At 37.5% G+C, this 18,443-nt stretch overlaps 1 protein-coding gene across 10 annotated transcripts in view; it reads left to right on the top strand.

Moving 5' to 3' along the window:
• Positions 1-13,589, top strand: part of cspg5a (chondroitin sulfate proteoglycan 5a) — a 31,159-nt gene extending 17,570 nt beyond the window's left edge. Inside the window, exons 3-7 of one of the 10 annotated variants that reach the window (XM_056266188.1) lie at positions 968-1,156; positions 4,061-4,217; positions 7,465-7,521; positions 11,271-11,372; positions 12,851-12,944. In XM_056266188.1, coding sequence (XP_056122163.1) covers positions 968-1,156; positions 4,061-4,217; positions 7,465-7,521; positions 11,271-11,357 — 490 coding nt within the window. In that variant the 3' untranslated portion in view covers positions 11,358-11,372; positions 12,851-12,944. Of the gene's footprint in view, positions 1-967; positions 1,157-4,060; positions 4,218-7,464; positions 7,522-11,270; positions 11,373-12,850 lie in introns of all 10 variants that reach the window. The other 9 variants (XM_056266191.1, XM_056266183.1, XM_056266187.1 and 6 more) reach the window with 9 other exon arrangements.
• The last annotated feature ends 4,854 nt before the right edge of the window (positions 13,590-18,443 follow it).

The raw sequence follows: 18,443 nt of genomic DNA, 5'->3' as shown, positions 1-18,443 counted from the left end.
AGGGAGCTGATGGAGAGGATGCAGATGCCCATGTGCTTTTATTCCTGACAAAACCCAGATGCAAAGCCCAGCGTCCTGAAACCTTTTTTGGTAGCAACATTTTCATACACGCTCAACACATAGTATTGTAACATTGGTTTGCCTTATTGGATTATCAAGGCAAATGTTTTAATATGACAGATCCTGACAGTCTTTGAAGTTAGTTCAATGACTTCTAGAACAGGTTCAGAACTGGTGTTAAATCCAGTCTAAAGCAGTAGAAGAAACTGAAGGTAAGATAAAGGCAGTGAACTTGTCATCCACCCAGGTGTCTGCAAAAATGAATGGTAAAAATGCTGAAGGCAGTGAATTTTAACTCGCCCTTGGTGTAGGAGATGCACTGAGCCCCCATGAATAATTCATATGAAACAAGAGACTACATTGGGAATCAAAGCACATTTTTGGGAAGCCAGTAAGGATTAAAATACTGTCTTAATATGGTGTGTTTAAAATGTGTCTCACTTCAAAAATGAGTGTGTTGGCGTGATATTGGATGAATGGGCCTTGTCACTCCATTTGTTTTTACTGGAGAAGAGGCCAAAAAAATTGGCTCCACACTGACCCCTAAAACCTTCTGGTCTTGAACCAGGAACTGCTAACATCAGACGCCAATGGGATAATGTCTGCAAAAAGTAATGTTTTCTGAACAGCAACTAATAATGCAAGACCGATCGCACGAAAATAATGGGATCATTCCATTCATATTTAAATAACCCGTTTTTAGATGCATTAATTGTTTGTTGCACCATACAATTATTTTATTTGCAATTACCGTAACTGCTACTGTATGTATATTGCTATTAATTGTATTCATTGTATATTGAATTAACATTTGACCATTGCATCAAAATCTTCTTGTAGAAATACAAGCGTGTTACCAATTTGTTGGAAAAGGCTTTGCATATATTTCCCTTTCTTTGTCTTGCAGGTGCAACATCCAGGACTACATGTGGCACAAGGGTGCCCGCTGCGAGTCTGTTATCACAGAGTTCCAGGTACTGTGCATCGCCATCGGGGCCTCCGCTCTCATGGTGCTCCTGCTCTTCATGATCGTCGTTTGCTTTGCCAAGAAGCTGCACGTGCTCAAGACTGAGAATAACAAGTTGCGCAAGCGCAGGTGAGACTCCGGCATCCTGTGGGCTGTTGGCAGGACACAGCTAAATTCATGAAAATGACCCATGTGGTAGAGATTTTTAGAGAGAGTAAGACAAAGTAGAAGGGTTTATGGATTAAAAGCCTTAAAACCTCATGTTTTGTGGCGGAATTAGGAACAAATAAGTCACACACAGTGGAGCTTGCCAAATGTTTGTGCTGTTATTTAAATGGCAACTATTCAATCCCATGACCTTTCTCCAGCATATACACACACAAAAAATAACCAAATGTTTTAATAGTAGTGTATCATGTATTCCACAAAAATATTAAGTAGCAAAAAAAATGATCACAATAAGAAATACTTCTTGAGCAGCAAATCAGCGTATTAGAATTTGATTTCTGAAGGATCATGTGACACTGAAGACTGGAGTAATTATCAGTCACAGGAATAAATCATATATTAAAATAGAAAACAGTTCTTTAAAATTGTGATAATATTTCACAATATTACTTTTTACTGTAAAATAAATTCCAAATAAATTCAGCATTTGTGAGAGACTTTCAAAAATATCTAAATTATGCCAAACCTTTGACCGGTTGTGTAGAATTGCAAGACAAAATAAACTTTTCTTTTAAATATTTCGTTAATGTTTAAATAAATATTGTGTTTGTTTGTTTGCGGTAAAAAAAAAAAAACAGCTTAACAGTTTACCAGCTTAAACCTGCTTGCCTAGTTAACCGATCTGGTTTGCTGGTTTTAGATTAATTTTTGGGACTTGTCAGCAAGCTAACTATAGTTAGACCAGTTTGGCCTTACTGGGAGACCAGCAAACCAACTTTAAGCTGTATTTTACAGCAGGGTAAAATAAAAAATAAATAAATAAATAAAGGTTTTACTGAGAGAAACAACGTAATAGTAGAAATGGCTTTTGTAAAAGTCTGCTGAATTTTTAATTCCCTAAAAATTGTTAGTGATAGTGCAGCTGCTAATCGGAGACCAAATAAAGCCATGAGTGGATGTCATGCTAATGCTTAGCGTACTGCGCTAGCAGCGGGCAGAATGCATGATGTCACTAAAGCTCCAGCTGAAAGTAGGGCAGAAGGGGAGGAGGGGCCGGCTGACCTACATACAGCTGTGAGACCCGGGGGTGTGGGGGTGGAATTAAACAGCGCACACCCTCCTCAAAGAAGAGAAGGAAAATGATGAGGAAAAAGAGGAAAGCAAGTGCCAGTGGAGAAACAGAGTTTTATAACAGGCTGCAGAGGAGGGGCGGCCATGTTTGGAGGTGAGAATGATGGAGGGGAGAAACAGGCAGCAGTGCCACAGATGAGACTCGTGAATACATCAGACACCCACCTCAACATCTGCTGCGAGTAAATGTGCTTGAGTTCTTTCTGCTCTATGAGATCTAATCTACAGATTGTAGCAGAAAAGCTGGGGCATATTACAGCAAAAAAGAGAAGGCATTAATCCTATAAATTCTCAAGTTCTTTTACTTCAGAACCCAGATTAACATCATGTGGCGACCCAACACATTGTCAAAATTGTATATCACCCCAAAAGTAGGCAAAAATGTCCTTGAAATCAAACATCGAAATTTTATTAATAATACTATTACCTGCATAGGCCCAACAATATGCTAAATTATTCACATAAATATATATAGGCCTATATATAGAAAACCTTGTTTTTAGCGATACCAGTGGCCATTAAGTGAAATACCTTTGCAGCGATGATATACTTTTAACGAACATCCTGATGCTGTCCACGCTGCTGAGAGCGACAGTTAGATGAATATGTAAATATGTGGTGCGCACTTTCCTCTCAATAACAAAATAGACTCAACAAAAATGACAGCATTGAGAAAGCAGCAGTTAAGAAAGCATCTGATGTGGATATGTTTCCACTAGCTCTGCAATTCACAGTCATCATGTGGACAGATTAGGTCATTAAAATTATGATAGTTTGGTTAAAAAAGTATATTAGAGACCATAGACTATATGGAAATGGCCATGTAAGACTATAGTTTGAATGAATCCTTTGACATTACAGTATGGCTCTTTCGGCATTATGCTGAACATTGTATAAGCATTCGTTTGTGTCATTGGAGGAGAGGCTCTCGTAAGTGTGCGTAAACGTCACATCCTTATGATTTTCGAGTCCTTGAAAGCAAAAATTGTTATGCTTTCATAGAAAACCTAGGAAGTCATGCAGGGAAGGTCTCGTTTTTTAAGTTTCATTACAAGATGTTCACGTATGGGCAATACAACTGTGATTAATACGTAAATTCTTACATATAGCCCCTTTAAAAATAACCATATTGTCCAAAATGTCTATATTGGTGAATGCGAACCCCCTCTCCCTCTCTCTTCCTGTTCCAGCCTCTTTCATTAGCCAATGATGCAGGTCTTTAAATTGTATATATTATTATTATTATATACATTTATGTATGTTTGAGAACAGGAAGAGTAATGGAATGTTTCAGTAGTAAGTGGGAAATGAAGGATAAGGGAAGAAAAAAATGGGAAGAAATTGCGATCTACACATGAGCCCAAGAAGCTTAATTTGTTTATTCGTTTGAGGTCATTTTATGGTGATGAAATGTGTTTAAAACTTCTCATGTTTTGAAATGGGTGAAATATTTGTTGATTTTGAGAACAAAAAAGAGACGTCATTTTGTCATCTGATATGTTGCATCACAGGTTATAAACTGAATGTGTGTCTCCAACGCAGTCCTAGAATTGCACTAATGCTCTTTTCTCTTTCTCTCTCTCCTCTCTGTCCTTCATAATCTCTCCATTCTAATATTCTCCCCCTATATTTTCCATTGTGTCCTTGTCTCTATACCTCTCATTTTCCCACAATGCTCCTTCCATTCCATCACTCTCCTTCTTTTTCTCCCTTCCGCCCCCTGCCACCTCGCAGCAGTAAGTACCGTCCCTCCTCGGAGCACCACAATGATAATTTCTCGTTGTCCACCATCGCTGAGGGCTCCCATCCAAATGTAAGGAAACTTTGCGACACCCCTCCTAACCTCCCTCATGCCCGTGCTTTGGCTTACTATGATAACATTATCTGTCAGGTAACGTGTTTCTCGTCTTTCTCTTTCCTCTCCCCCTCCTTCCCCTCTCTCTGCATGGACCCCGAGCGTAACCTTTTTTGGTAAGGGAGGGGGTGCACAGCGCACAGAGAGATGGGAGCGTTTTCTCCGCTGAAAAGGTCTGCTCTCAGATAGGAGTGTGGTTACTGAGGCAACAGTTGTTACCATAGCAACAGGGTAACCGGGAAGCTGGTCTTTTTTGTTGCGAGCACCACTTTTTGATGCTCCGTTAATGGTGGGGCTTGGCGATGTGGATGACCTTAGTCTGTCACTGTCTGTCAGCCCCATCCATCTGCCCCACTGTGTCTCTGGATGAACAGATAGTCTAGCTGTAGACACTCTCTTTAACAGCGGTTTGAGAGACTCGTGGGAAAGCGACTCTATTGATCCCGCACAAGAATCAATACAGAGGCAGACCTGGAAGACACATTATACCCTGGAACGGTCATATGCATAAACATGCAGGCTATTTGTTTTAAACATAAAAGTGACAAGGTATTTAGCACTTTGTGTAATTTGCGCCTTGTAATCTGGCTTGAGGTAAAATTATAGGTGTCGGGGTCCTAAAGGGACGGTTCACCCAAAATGTTATATTCTGTCATCCTTTACTCACCCTCATGTTGTTCCAAACCTGTATGGATTTTTTCCTTCTGCTGAACACAAAAGAAGATATTTTGAAGAATGTCGGCAATCAGACAGTTTACGGTAGTCCTTGACTTCCATAGTAGGGAAAAGAAATACTATGGAAGTCAATGGGTGCCGTCAACTGTTTGATTACCGACATTCTTCAAAATATCTTCTTTTGTGCTCAGAATTCATACAGGTTTGGAACAACATGAGGGTTAGTAAATGATGTCAGAATTTTCATTTTTGGGTGAACTATCCGTTTAACGTGATATTTTACGGATCAGAGGAATATTTCTTGCTTTATTTGCGAGAGGTTGCGAGTTTGAGTCTATGAATGGATTAAAAATGAATGAATGAGGCATTTATATAGCGCTTTCATATGTACTACTGTACACCCAAAGCGCTTTACAATCATATCCTCAACCACCACCAGTGTGCAGCATCCACTTGGATGATGCGACGGCAGCCACAGTACAACGGCGCCAGTGCGCTCACCACAGGAGAGAGAAGATATTATACATTTTTTATTTAATTATAATTTTATATAATTGTATTTATCTATAACGGTGGCGTATGTGGTTGATTTTTATTTTTGATATTGTACAATTCTGAGGAATATTTCTAACTTTAAGTGTGAATGATTACGAGTTTGCGTTTCGAAATTGATTGAATAATTTGCATACATTTTTAATTAAATTATTCATTTTATTTTCATACATTTTTGTTTTATCAAAAAAAAAATACATTTCTGGTGTCCTAATTTATAAGTTTAATGTATTAATTCATAATTTAGTTAATTAAATGTATTCATTTTAACACATTTTTTAAGTTTAATTAATTCTTTTAATTAATTTTTTCTTTAAAGTAAATTAGAATTTCATCAGTTTGTCAGTAGGTGTTTTAATGATAGTGGCGTATTTGGTTGCGTTGTATTTTGTGTTTCACTGGAATGATGAGGAGATGTTGTCTGGCTTGTAGGAAAGATAATACTTTTTAAGGTCTGGAAATGCCCTCAGATATCTTTTTTTTCAGCAAACATGATGAGAGATCCCACGATTTCATATTTTTAAGGGTGAGGTAATGGCAACATCCCTGGTTCCGGCATTATGCCCTGATTGCAGACCTTGGACTCCGCTGAGAGAGCCCACCCACCCATGCCCACCCTCCTCCCCCCATCACCCTGCTCCCCTTCTCTCTTCCTCTGCATCGCTGCATGTCTGACTCTTCACATGGACCTCATTGTGGTCCTGTGACCTGCTGCTGCTTGTCCACTGCATCGCATTAATATACCTGTCTGTCGTTTCACTCGTTTATCCTGGTTCAGAAAGATGAGAGGGTGAGTGGGTGAGCTTCTTGTGCCAGATCTCACCAAACAATGAAGGGTTGAGCGCAAAACACAGGATAAACATCTGAGATGCAACGTCTCACTGCTGCCTGTAGGTGGCGTAACACTTGGCTAACATGTCTGCGGCATGGGTAGATGTAGATCTAACACGGGCGTCGTTCTCTTCTGTGGGATAACCATAACACATCTCTCCTCTCGTTTCAATTATCCTAATGTTTCTTAAACTATGGAAAATGTTTTTGTATAATATGTATATATTTGAGCCCTTCGCTCAATATGTTCACTACAGCCCAATCGTTGAATTGTTCAGTAGAAACAGTCTCAAAAACTCTCAATAAGCATAACATCTACATAAAATTTGTTGCCTTCAATTCCAGCTTGTATGCATCAATTAGATCAAAGTAAAAGCAAATCAATGCTCTACTGTTTATTCATGGTTTTATTATACTCTCTCCTTTTTTATACGTTTTGGGTCGTGGGACATGAATTGTGTCTTTAGGACCTGAGCTCAAGAGTTTTTGCTGAGAATTTTGATAAAATGATATATAAAGTAATGCCACTCAAGGTCAGACTTTTAAAGGGATAGTACATCCCAAAAATAAAATTCTGCCATTATTTACTCACCCTGATGTCTAAAAAACCCATAAGATTTTTTTTTTTATATATATATATATATATATATTTTTTGAATTTGAGAATTTTAATGCAGCCAAAAGAACAAATTTATATAGAAAAATTGGTATCATTTTTTGCCATAAAAATAGTCGCAATTTGCAGTTGTCATAAAAAGATCATGCATGTATTATGTGCTATATTTCAGGTCTTTTAAAGCCATATGATAGATGACTTTGTAATGAACAGATGAGCATTAACATTAACTAACAGATAAAACAGCATACACATTTGAAACACGATAAAGGTGAGTGAATAATGACAACATTTAAATTGTTATCTCTCCCTTTAAGTATAGTACACAGTGAATGTATGTATATTTTTTGCTTCAGACGTAAAAACCTAAAGACTTTAAAGGGCTGTAGACATACACCCACAACGTTGATGCTTGAATAAACCAAAAAAATTCAAAAACTTAAGTGAACACTTGTCACAACTGAAGGGTCTTTTGCAAAGGGCCCTTTCCCTGCCCCTCTGTCTGTCTTTCCCTGTCTCTTTCTTCCTTAGTCTCTATCTCTCTCTCTCTTTCTAAATGGAAATGATATGTATGAGGTATATAATCCTCTCCATGCCCCCACCCCTCAGAAAACCATGAGCAGATACACCTGGGAGTGTAAGACCAAAGAGGAGCCCGGCTGTGAGGTAAGACTTACAACCCAAAGGCCCTGTCCAAAGTCACAGCAGCTGTCCCTTCATTGTGCTATTATCCTGTCAATCAAACTGTAATGACCAATGCTGGCCATCCCTACCTTCGTCATTATCCGGACCCCAAAGCCGTTTTGCAACAGTATGGTCCATTTAAAGTCTTAAAGGGATAGTTCACCCAAAATTGAAAGTTTTATCATCATTTTCTCACCCTCGTGTCATTCCAAATGTCCTGTTGGGCTTCAAAAATGACAGAGTTCCATAAAAGTTGTCCATGTGGTGTTTCATAAGTTTCCAAAAGTTTCATATTTGAATTTGTTTTGACAGCAAAGTGAAAGATTTTCAGAGAACAACCATGGAAGAAACAAAGGTTTGGAACAACATGAGGGTGAGTCAAAATATTTTTTGAGTGAACTGTCCCTTTAAAGAACACAATAATATGTTCACTATAGGAATAAACAGTCACAATTTACACTTACGGCTATTAAAAATAATAGTCCATTAGTGAAAATCACATCTGTGGGTGTAGTGTTTCAGCTAGAGTCGTCTGCAGAAATATAATATGCCAGTATCAGATCAAGAACGAGATAAATTCTCAAAATCCTTTCAAACACTGTGACCTTCAGACAATATAGGACACTGAAATTGATTGTCTCTTCCGCCCACATGGAGGCTTGGAGCTCATTATCGGAGAGAGAAAAACTCCTGTAAATGAAATGAATGCTATGAAACGAGGAATCTCTCAAGACAAGAAGGGAAGGAGGGGGGCCAAAAATGTGGACAGTCAGGCCTCTTTATTACCAGCAGCTCAGAGCTTCTGCTCCACAGATCGATATCCGCTTGAGTAAAGTAGCCCGGCTCTAGCTAGCAGCCAAACAGCCTGTATTTCTCTCTCTCTCCATCTCTCTCCACACATGCACACAGACCTAAAGCCTCTGGGAGGGTCTGTGACTTGACAGATGTTTTGGAATTAAATAGACCATATATAAACTAGAGCGGAAAGGTCAGATAAGTGAAGTTGTAGCTGAATATTTGAAGCTGAGCTTTTGACTTGACTTAAAGGAACAGTTCACCCAAAAATGTTATTTATTCACCCTCATGTGTTGTTCCAAACACGTTGTTTCTTCTGTGTAAGACGAAAGGAGATCCATACAAGTCTTTAATTCAAGTCATCTGAAGGCGGTGTGTAAGTAACTTTAAAGGGATGGTTCATCCAAAAAGGAAAATTCTGCCATAATTTACTCACCCTCATGTCGTTCCAAACCCATATGACACAAAAGAAGATATTTGGAAGAATGTTGGCAAACAAACAGTTTTGTTTCCCACTGACTTCCATTATGTTTTTGACCATACTATGGAAGTCAATGGGAGCCGACAATCAATACATTCTTTAGTGTTCCACATAAGAAAGAAAGTCATAGAGGTTTGGAATTACAGTTGTGTAAATTATGATGAAATTTTAATTTTTGGTTGGATTATCCCCTTAATCTTCTCTTCTGCTCAAATCTAATTTTTGTATATTCAAATATGGCACAACAAAACATGTCACACCAGGTTTAATGTAAATTACATTAAATGGAATTGGTTCTAATGTGTCTTATAACCAGTTGTAATGTGCCAAATTTGAAAATGCACATATTTAAATCAATCAAATTAAATTCTAGAGCTATACAGCATAATATAATATTTTACATTTCAGTCTGCACAAAAACTGATGCAAATGACTTCAAAAGACTTGGAATATAGCTCACAATTCATACAGATTATTGTGATGCTTTATAATGGTTTGATGGCAGAATATCAAGTCTTACAGTCATAAAGACACGTAGAATTGTCATTTTTGGGTGGACTGTCCCTTTAAGACAACACATGGACCATGCTAGTGCACTTATGAAGCTGGATCTGTCCAACCAATCAATGCAGTTTTGACCTCTATCCTCAGCATTTTCCAGATCAAAATGTATACAGTGAAATATTTTACTTTATTCATAGAATATGAGTGTGTGAACCCGCTCTATTCCCATGTGTCCTCTGACCCTCTGTCCACTCAGTTCTGTGCTATAGTGAAGCCACAACAGTGATTCTATGTCCCTTCCTTGTTCCCGTCTCGTCATCTTAGTGTCCCTCCTGAACGTTTTGCCGTTTACCTCAACTGACCCTCATGCAGAGAATCCACAATTGAATGTGAATGCGTATTTACCCGTTTGTTTTCATTAGAAATGTTCTCAACAGCTCTGTTCCGAAACCTATAACAAGCTGCTTTGTGTGTGCTGTTATTTGTGCTTATTAGAGCAGGGGTTCTCAATCTTTTTGGAACTAAGTGTCCCGTTCAAGACCAAACTGTTCAGTTGCATTACCATGAGAAAAAGAATCATGGACGCCCATTTGCACACAGTGTTCCCACACTGTCAGTCATATTTTTGTTTTTAATTGGCATTTTCCAACACAATCTCATTCAGGGCTAAATCGTATGAATTTGAATGATCTCATTCATACATTTTTCATACAATCTGCTTATGTCTCTGAGAGATTTGTAGTTAAAAAAAAAAAAAAAAAAAAATCGGTTTTTATTTTAATTTTAGTTAAAGTTTTAATAATTTTGTTGTGTTTTTAAATATGTCGTTTTTTATTTTATTTCAGTTTTAGTTTGTTATTTTAGTACATCATGCTAAACTAAATGAAAATGAGACATGTTGCTTTGGCAACTAGCTGAAATAAAATGTTTACGGTTTTTATATTTTATTTTGTTTTATTTCGTTATTTTCGTTTTAGTTAACTATAACCATTATTCTCTCCCCCACCCCCCCCCCCCCCCCCCAAAATCGTACGTTTTCTCCGGAGTGTTTAAAGTGACATGGTGATGGAAAAAATATGAGATGGGAGGAAAAAATATATTTCAATATTTCAACTTCGTAGTCGCGCAAAAGCTTTGCGTTCCTGTCTAGAAACTTTGCATTCGCTCTCAAAACCTTCGCATTCTCCCGAGAAATTTTGCGTTCGCTCACAAAGAACTCAAAAGTTTCGCGAGCAAACACAAAGATTCTCGGGGGAACACAAAACATTTGAGAGAGAATACAAAAGCATTCACACAAAAATCTTCCTCCAATCTCATTTTTCTCCCTTTGGGGCTCTGTTGGTTTCATATCATACGAATTTATACGTAAATCATCACCTTATGAAAATTTGTGAGATTGGGTTGGGAAGAAGTTAGAGTATCATGTTGTTAGCTTAGCAACATATGCTAATGCTAAATCTGTTGTAATCATTTGTGAGGTTTGTTTTGTTTGAGGAACAATATATATGAGGAGGTGCTCTTATGCACAGCGTTTCTGATTAGTCAATTATGATTATTGCATTTCAGTGAAGATAGTATATGCAATGAAGCAGCTCACTAGGTTTTGGAACAGAACTTTAATGTGTATATCATTTAAAATAATGTCAAATGGATGTATAGAATACATAATTTTAGATATTATACACATTATACAAATTAAGGTAGAGTCTAGGTAAGATTCTCCAATTAATCTTAAGATGAAATGGCATTGAAAATACTACATTCAGAGAAGCAGTACAAGTTAAGAACAACATGGAAGCCACCAATTCTCATCAACGCAACAGCTAATGTTGATAGGAAGTATTCATCAGTCATCTCCATCATGGCACATCCAAAGCAATTCCCTTAAAAGTCTCAAGAGGAATGTAATCCCCCACCCCATCCAACCACAATTAAAAAACACATTTTCTAGTTTCATGCCGACGGAAGAAAGGATGCCGCCTATCCGGTAACCATGGAGGTGGCGTATCCCCACGTCCTGCCCGAGGTTACAATCTAAGTCATCACTGAAAGGGTAAATCTTCATTAGTTGTCTCTATCGAGTTCAAAACGTGACACACTCGTGCCTTAGTCCAGCTACACCAAAGGACCAGGATGCTTCTTTAGCTTCAAACTATCTTAGCTCAACCAGTTTCCCTTGAAAAAACATGCAAGGTCTGCTATAGCTTCACCAGCTACACTGGATTGAGGGTGTCAGTGGTCACTAAAACAGTTTTCATATTTAACATCATGCCATTTACTTCGAGGCTCATTCTCGATGATCAAAGGATGTGCAATTCTTCTCTCATTCATTTGTTTCAATACTGCACTAATTAAAGGCCACTAAATGGTTATTCCACAGAGAGAGAGAGAGAGAGAGAGAGAGAGAGCTTTGCTTTATTGCTTTGGCAGGTGAGCTCCTCTTGCCAGAGCTCTTGTTTCAGTTCAAGGCTTTTCCTGTTCACTGGCGGGACAGGAGTGTGGGGTGTGGCTGTATGAGCTGTGATGGGTTTGCATGTATGCATGTGTGTCAGGACGGGTGGATCATACAGCCTCTGCTCTGCCCTGCCCAGAGGAGAAAACAACCTCAGCCATTGATCGACTGCAATCAATGGATTTATTTGCTACAAGATCTGTTCCTGCAGTGCCATCACACAACTATTTGAATGTGATGCCAAAGTGTTGTGGATAAAATATCTACTAACTTACATTACAGTTTGAATTTATATTTCTTTTGTTTGTGTATTTACACAACTAAATTTATTCAGACCAGATTTTTTTGTTTAGCCTACTAGAAATGATTTCTTTATAAGGCATATAAAGGACGGGAGGATGGAGTATTTATTTATTTATACACCTGCACATTATTCGATTAAAAACAACAATTTTATTAAAATAGTAGGAGACTTATTGATCAATATTATTTCTTTATTTGTGTACTTAATGTAATGACTTTACAATTGCACATTATTATATTTTAAACATAATTTTATTAAAGTAGGTGGTGATGTAATGAGCAATAGGATTTATTTATTTATTTAAATCAATTATTAACGTTACACTTGCACATTATTCAATTAAAAATAACTATTTTTTTTAAAGTAGAAGGAGACTTAATGAGCATTATTTATTTATTTATTAGTCCATTTGTTTACTTCAATAATTTAATGACTTTACAATTGCACATTATTAAATTTAAAACAATTTTATTAAAGTAGATGTAATGAGCAGTAGAATTTATTTATTTATCCATCTATTTATTTATTTATTTTAATAATTTATTAACTTTACACTTATACAATTGCACATTATTACATTTAAAACAATTTTACTAAAGTAGTTGGAGACTAAAGTAGTTAAAGTATCCGATTTTTAAAAAAATGATTTTATTAAAGTAGCAGATGTTATAAACGATTATGGTTTTTATTTGATTATTTATTTATGTAATCATTTAAAAGATTACAATTGGACATTATTCACTAATTCTATTAACATGGGACTATCGTTTCTCAGGATGATCCTAATGCCCAGAACAAGCTGGAGGACCCCGTGAAGGCCCCCCCACCCAAAGAGGACGAGTCGCTGAACATCCAGAACTCGCTCACCCCTAAGCACGAGAACAATAAAGTGCTGGGCGAGGAGAACTCTTCGGAGGTAAACTCGCTGCAGAACAACATGATGTAGAACAGAAAAAAAAAAAGAAAAAAAAAACTCCACGCAACCACGATCACTTATAGCATTGAACGGCAGATGGTACGAGCAGCCACACCCACCACACCATCACCACATGACAGAACACTTTAAAAACCCCGCCCCTCGTACCCACTCAGTCTCCGCCTCCTGCCCCGCCCCTTGTTGCAGTCTTTTTGCCCCTGTAGTCGACCCACCCCTGACTCAGCCCTTATATATACACTCACCTACCCCTGCCTAACTGAATTACGGCATGCGTTGGTGTATATTGTAAAAAAGAAGAAAAAAGTAAAACATATTTGGGGTTTAAAATATAAAACGTTGTCATAAAAGAAAACGCTACTGAGAGGTTTTGATGTTTGTCTGACTAATTCAGTGAGTATGTATAAATATATGGAAAAAATGCTTGGATTGATATAAAGAAAAAAACACAATGTGTCTTTGTTTTGATGTGATTTCTAATCCTTTGATGTACTTGTTTTATTTTGTACTTTTTTGGGAATATAAACTACGAAGATAAAAAAATCTGACAGTTGTTGAAATAAACCTTTTTAACACTAAAGTCCTTGTCCCTGTGTGGTCCTAGCCTGTATTCTTCCCCAGCCAGACGCTGTCTTGCACTCATTATCTCTTGCTTTGCTTGATATTGCGCATGGCTTTTTGATACCTCAATGCCCTGAAGTCTGCATTTAGACCTTCACACTGACAACGTTGTGCAGAAGCCGCTTAGCCTATATCATAAGGTGGGTGACCTAAAATCATACACACATTTATGCTATTTCACTGACAAATATGAATTTAAAAGGTGTTAGGGATCATCTAAGTAATCTGACCCATATTAGACAAATAATTTGTCTCTCTTTTGGTATTCAATCAAAAGTTTTAGCTTTACCTCTGCTTAATATAAAGTTATTAGTTGTATTTTTGTTTAACATTTATCATTTTTTTCTCACAAGAATTAGTTTTAGAAATAGAGATCGGACCCCCTGTTGAAGACCCTTGATTTAAAACAGTCAAAACCTGAAGTTTGGAAAAATTGGCTGTTATGATGAATGGACCCGTAGTTACACCAGAGAAAACCATACTTGAGTAAAAGTACAGGTATCTTACGGCAAAAATGACATTACAAGTTAAAAGTCACCAGTTCCAATATACGACTAGAGTAAACATCTTAGATTTAACAGTACTTTAGTATTTTACTCATGCTGAATGTATACAGACTCAAAGATGCACTAAGAGACATGCCAGTGAGAAAGTGAAACAGTTGATTTGTGAGGAGAGCAATACCATTTATTTCCAAAAATTCAAAAGGTGAACACCTCAAAATTGCAATAAATCAAGGTCTACACAACAGCCTCTTAAACGTCTACAGATGACCTACTCAAGTCTCAGTTAAACTCAAAAGGGGCATTATAGTAAAACAATATCCTTCTCTTCAATGGATAAATAAAATAATGTAAATGAAATATACTTGCACTGGACATACTGGTTTCGGCCTCCTCACCGGTTGCAGTCATGTCCTCGACCTCATCTCATATATGAAACACCTCTGTTCAGCAACCACCTGCTAATGCACTCACATTCACGTAAAGTATAGCCTTGATGACAAGTTTGGGTGAGTAAGGTCAAAAACACACAAGATATAGTACACTCAATGCCTTGAGGGATGGGGATATCACTTATTTTGTAGCAGAAATAAACTGCTGCAGAAAAAGTTAGGTCCCACGCAAAAAGCATAATTGCATTACTCATCATCACAAATGTATTAGAGTGAAGAGTACATAAACTTATTAAAAAATGTCGAGAGAAGTAAAAAAGAAGAGAGTAAAAGTTGCTAACATCTTTGATACTCAGTAAAACTACAAAGTACCCAAAAAGATACTTGTACAGTAACTAATTTCATTGATTGAAATACTACACACCACTGAGTTACACTGAATATACATTGAATATTATCCCTCATAAGAATCTCTCTGTAGACGGTTGTCAAACTGACACTCCAAGATTCCTTTCTCTGTTAAATGAATCACAGGTTCATTATTGGGGTTTCCTCTTATGAGTTTTTGACGAGGAGGTTTGTTTCGGCCCCTGAGCAAAGACTCCTTCCCTTAACCACACTAATAGAGAACAAGTTCAATGCAGCAAATAGGAAGCAGACGCACAGCTGAGGCAATTTTGTATATAATCTTTAATATTAATTGATTTTTTTATACACCTAAATCTTTTTATTTTTAATATATTTAATATTAAAGAATATTCATAGATTTTTTAATATATATATATATATATATTTTTTTTAAATCTTTTCCCTTCCTGTGTTTTCAGTAGGCTACCTCAAGGGCCTCTGCTTGGTGTCTTTGTGTGAATCGGCATTACAATGAATAATAGGGACCACTTCATCCTCTCATATACACAGAGAGGCACAAGTACCTTTTCAATGCACCACAGATGCCTATGAAATCAGATCCGGGAACATATAGACCCACATACTCACATGAGTCTGGTTGTATTGTCTGCGAAGCTCAGAATGTCCAGAGCTCAGCTTAAGAGCACTTTGCTTAGTTTCTGGCCAAATCTGAGTTTGTGGCAGCTCCACTTATTACGGCCTTTTTCCTAATCTAATTCCTGCCTGCTGCCATGACAACAGCATATACACAAGTATCAAAAACAAGGGAGCGTTCACAATGTGTGAGACACACACTAAAAATAAAAATCATCAGTGCCCTGAGGTGTCCCTCAATCTTAGACGCAGTGCAAAAGGACACAGTGAAAAAGGACACGTATGTCCCCAAGGGCTGCTTTCAAGTTTATGTTGAACCAAAACCAACTCGATCTCACCACTGCTCTCTTTAGCATTCTTTCTTTCTTCTCGCTCTCATTTTTCACTGCTTTCCTTCCCTCCCCTTCCTTTTTCTGCCGTGTTGATCTTCATGCAAATGCAATTCTGGGTGTGTAGTCGTTGAAACACATTCTGATACTATGGGTCACTCAAGTGGAACGGCATACAGCAAAATACAAAGGAGATTATACAGTGGCTCGAAAAAGCTAAACCCTCGTTTACATACAAGTAGCCTACATACAACTGTAGTAACTGACTTCATTATGTCCACTTAAAATGACCTTTGTTTAAAAGAAATTACACAAATGGTTAAGAAGAGTGAAGTTAGATCTGAAAAGGTCGGATATCATTTGTATGCGGATGCCATTTGGTTTGATATCATGTAATGTAATGGCATCTCTACATAAATACCTACAGTAAAGAGTCCAAATTATTTTAGGGCCACTAAACCGGATATAGGGTGTACTGTTAAGAATCAGAGGTGCACTACATCATATGCTATTGTTCTAAAATTTCCTTTCAATTCTCATTTCCTCTTTACACCCAGAAAGCTTCTCCTAAATGTTAAGGAAAGTAGTTTTCCAGCTGGCACATAATTAACTCAGTGTGTCTATTTTAAATGAATCTGCTTTACCCTCTGCAGTCAAATGTTGTATGACAGAGAACATTTCATACTGAGGTGTGGCAACATCCGCCTACACCAACATGGGCACATGCATGCAGCATCCCTGCTTCCCCATTGGCTACAGATACAGTGGAACGATGACATGCAGATCTCAGACAGAGTTCAGCCATTGGCCGTTTGGAATACGTGGACACATGCGCGCGCACACACGTTCAGAGCATTGGTTTAGGAGATTTAGATTGTGTGGGTTCATCAGAACATGCTGAACTAATAAGGACTGCTTAAGATTATTAATGAAGCCTTTGGAATGTGGGCTGAGAAGCCTTTATAATGGAAATGGGTCTGATAGATTATGGCTCAATAGCTAAAAAAAATACTCCCCCACAGGGCTGGGGTATCCAGGGTCCCGGTGCAGGTTCTTGCTGTGGGTCTCCTTTAAAGCATGTTCCCCCCTGATTTGGGTTAGGGGGGGCTGTCACGCTCAGTTGAAATCGCAGGGGCCCCATAAGACCAGGAGCCCCTAGAATCCTTTAGTGATGGCCCTGCTCCCACACCCCACTTTTCCCCAAGAGTTTGGCATGTTCTTTTGATGTTGAACAGCACGTGAAGTCTAAAGTAGTAGATGCAGTTGCAGGAACAATCTCACAGAAACAAGTCTAGGTCACATTTCCCCCTAACATCGAAATAATATAATGCAGGAATAAGTTATTTTCATGACAAATCTCATTACTGTAAAGTATTCAGTTATTAATATTATTACCAATATACTCAGTGGAAAGAAATGCAGTAATGTAAATGTATTGTGATTTTTTTTAAAAAAAACGTTTTTTATTGTTGTTCCTTTAATTAAATTACACCTAGATCAAGAGTTAAATTCCCAGGAAATGCATGAAATGATATACCTTGAAATTGTTTATTTATTTGTTTAATAGTTAAATAAATAAATCATAATACATTAAAATTACTGCATTACATTCCAATATTATTACAATATTGGTAATAATAATAATAACTGAATACATTACAGTAATGAGATTTGTCTTGAAAATAATTAGATAGATAGATAGATAGATAGATAGATAGATAGATAGATAGATAGATAGATAGATAGATAGATAGATAGATAGATAGATAGATAGATAGATAGATAGATAGATAGATAGATAGATAGATAGATAGATAGATATGAGAGTAAAAAAATTAAAATATCCTTAATTGTTATGACAACACAAAAAATCTTGATGGTAAAATAGGTATAATTTTCTGAAAGCATAATATAATTTAAAATGTCCATAATTTCATTGCATATTTTTTATTTATTTTGGTGCCAAATGTGTCAGCAGCTAAACTACACACTAGGAAAAATGCTCATGTCTCTAAGGACACCTTTTATTAGTATATTATGAACACATTTCTCTTTGTGTGCCAATGGAAATGTGCTTTGTGCACGTGTCTTTGCCTGTGTTCTCTTTGCAGGGACGAATGACAATTGACGTGGAGCTTCACCTTCCCAAAAAAGCCAAAGTCTTACCCAAGCCCAACCAGCCAGTCCACTATGACGTGTTCCTCTATAAAGTGGCTAAATCGCCTGCGAATGGCAAGGTGAAGCACAGGGTGAGATGGGAGGACTGTGAGTCTCCCTTCTACAGTCCAGTCAGCACACTCTCACTGCCTGCAATCATCCACAGCAAGACCTCGCTAGGAGATGACATGCACACAGTGTTTGCCCTCTGAGCAGAGACTCTGACCGGTCACACCAGAGCATGCTTTATCTATCCTCATGGTGCTCGAGCAACACTGTAAAATGGAGACTTTCATACAGACATTCATATTTGCTTAATAAAATGGCGCTCAGACTGTACATTTGAAGCATCAACCGAATGTAATGTGATAAGATAAGTGGTTTCTTCATGTCTTATCTGAAATCAACAAGCATTGGTAGAGAAACGTTC

The sequence above is a fragment of the Rhinichthys klamathensis genome, unplaced genomic scaffold (genome assembly GCF_029890125.1).
Source record: "Rhinichthys klamathensis goyatoka isolate OS25496 unplaced genomic scaffold, OSU_Roscu_1.1 h1tg000246l_1, whole genome shotgun sequence".
Taxonomy (NCBI): Eukaryota; Metazoa; Chordata; class Actinopteri; order Cypriniformes; family Leuciscidae; genus Rhinichthys; species Rhinichthys klamathensis.
The sequence above is the reverse complement of the archived record's forward strand: the minus strand, read 5'-3'. Positions and strand labels throughout refer to the sequence as shown.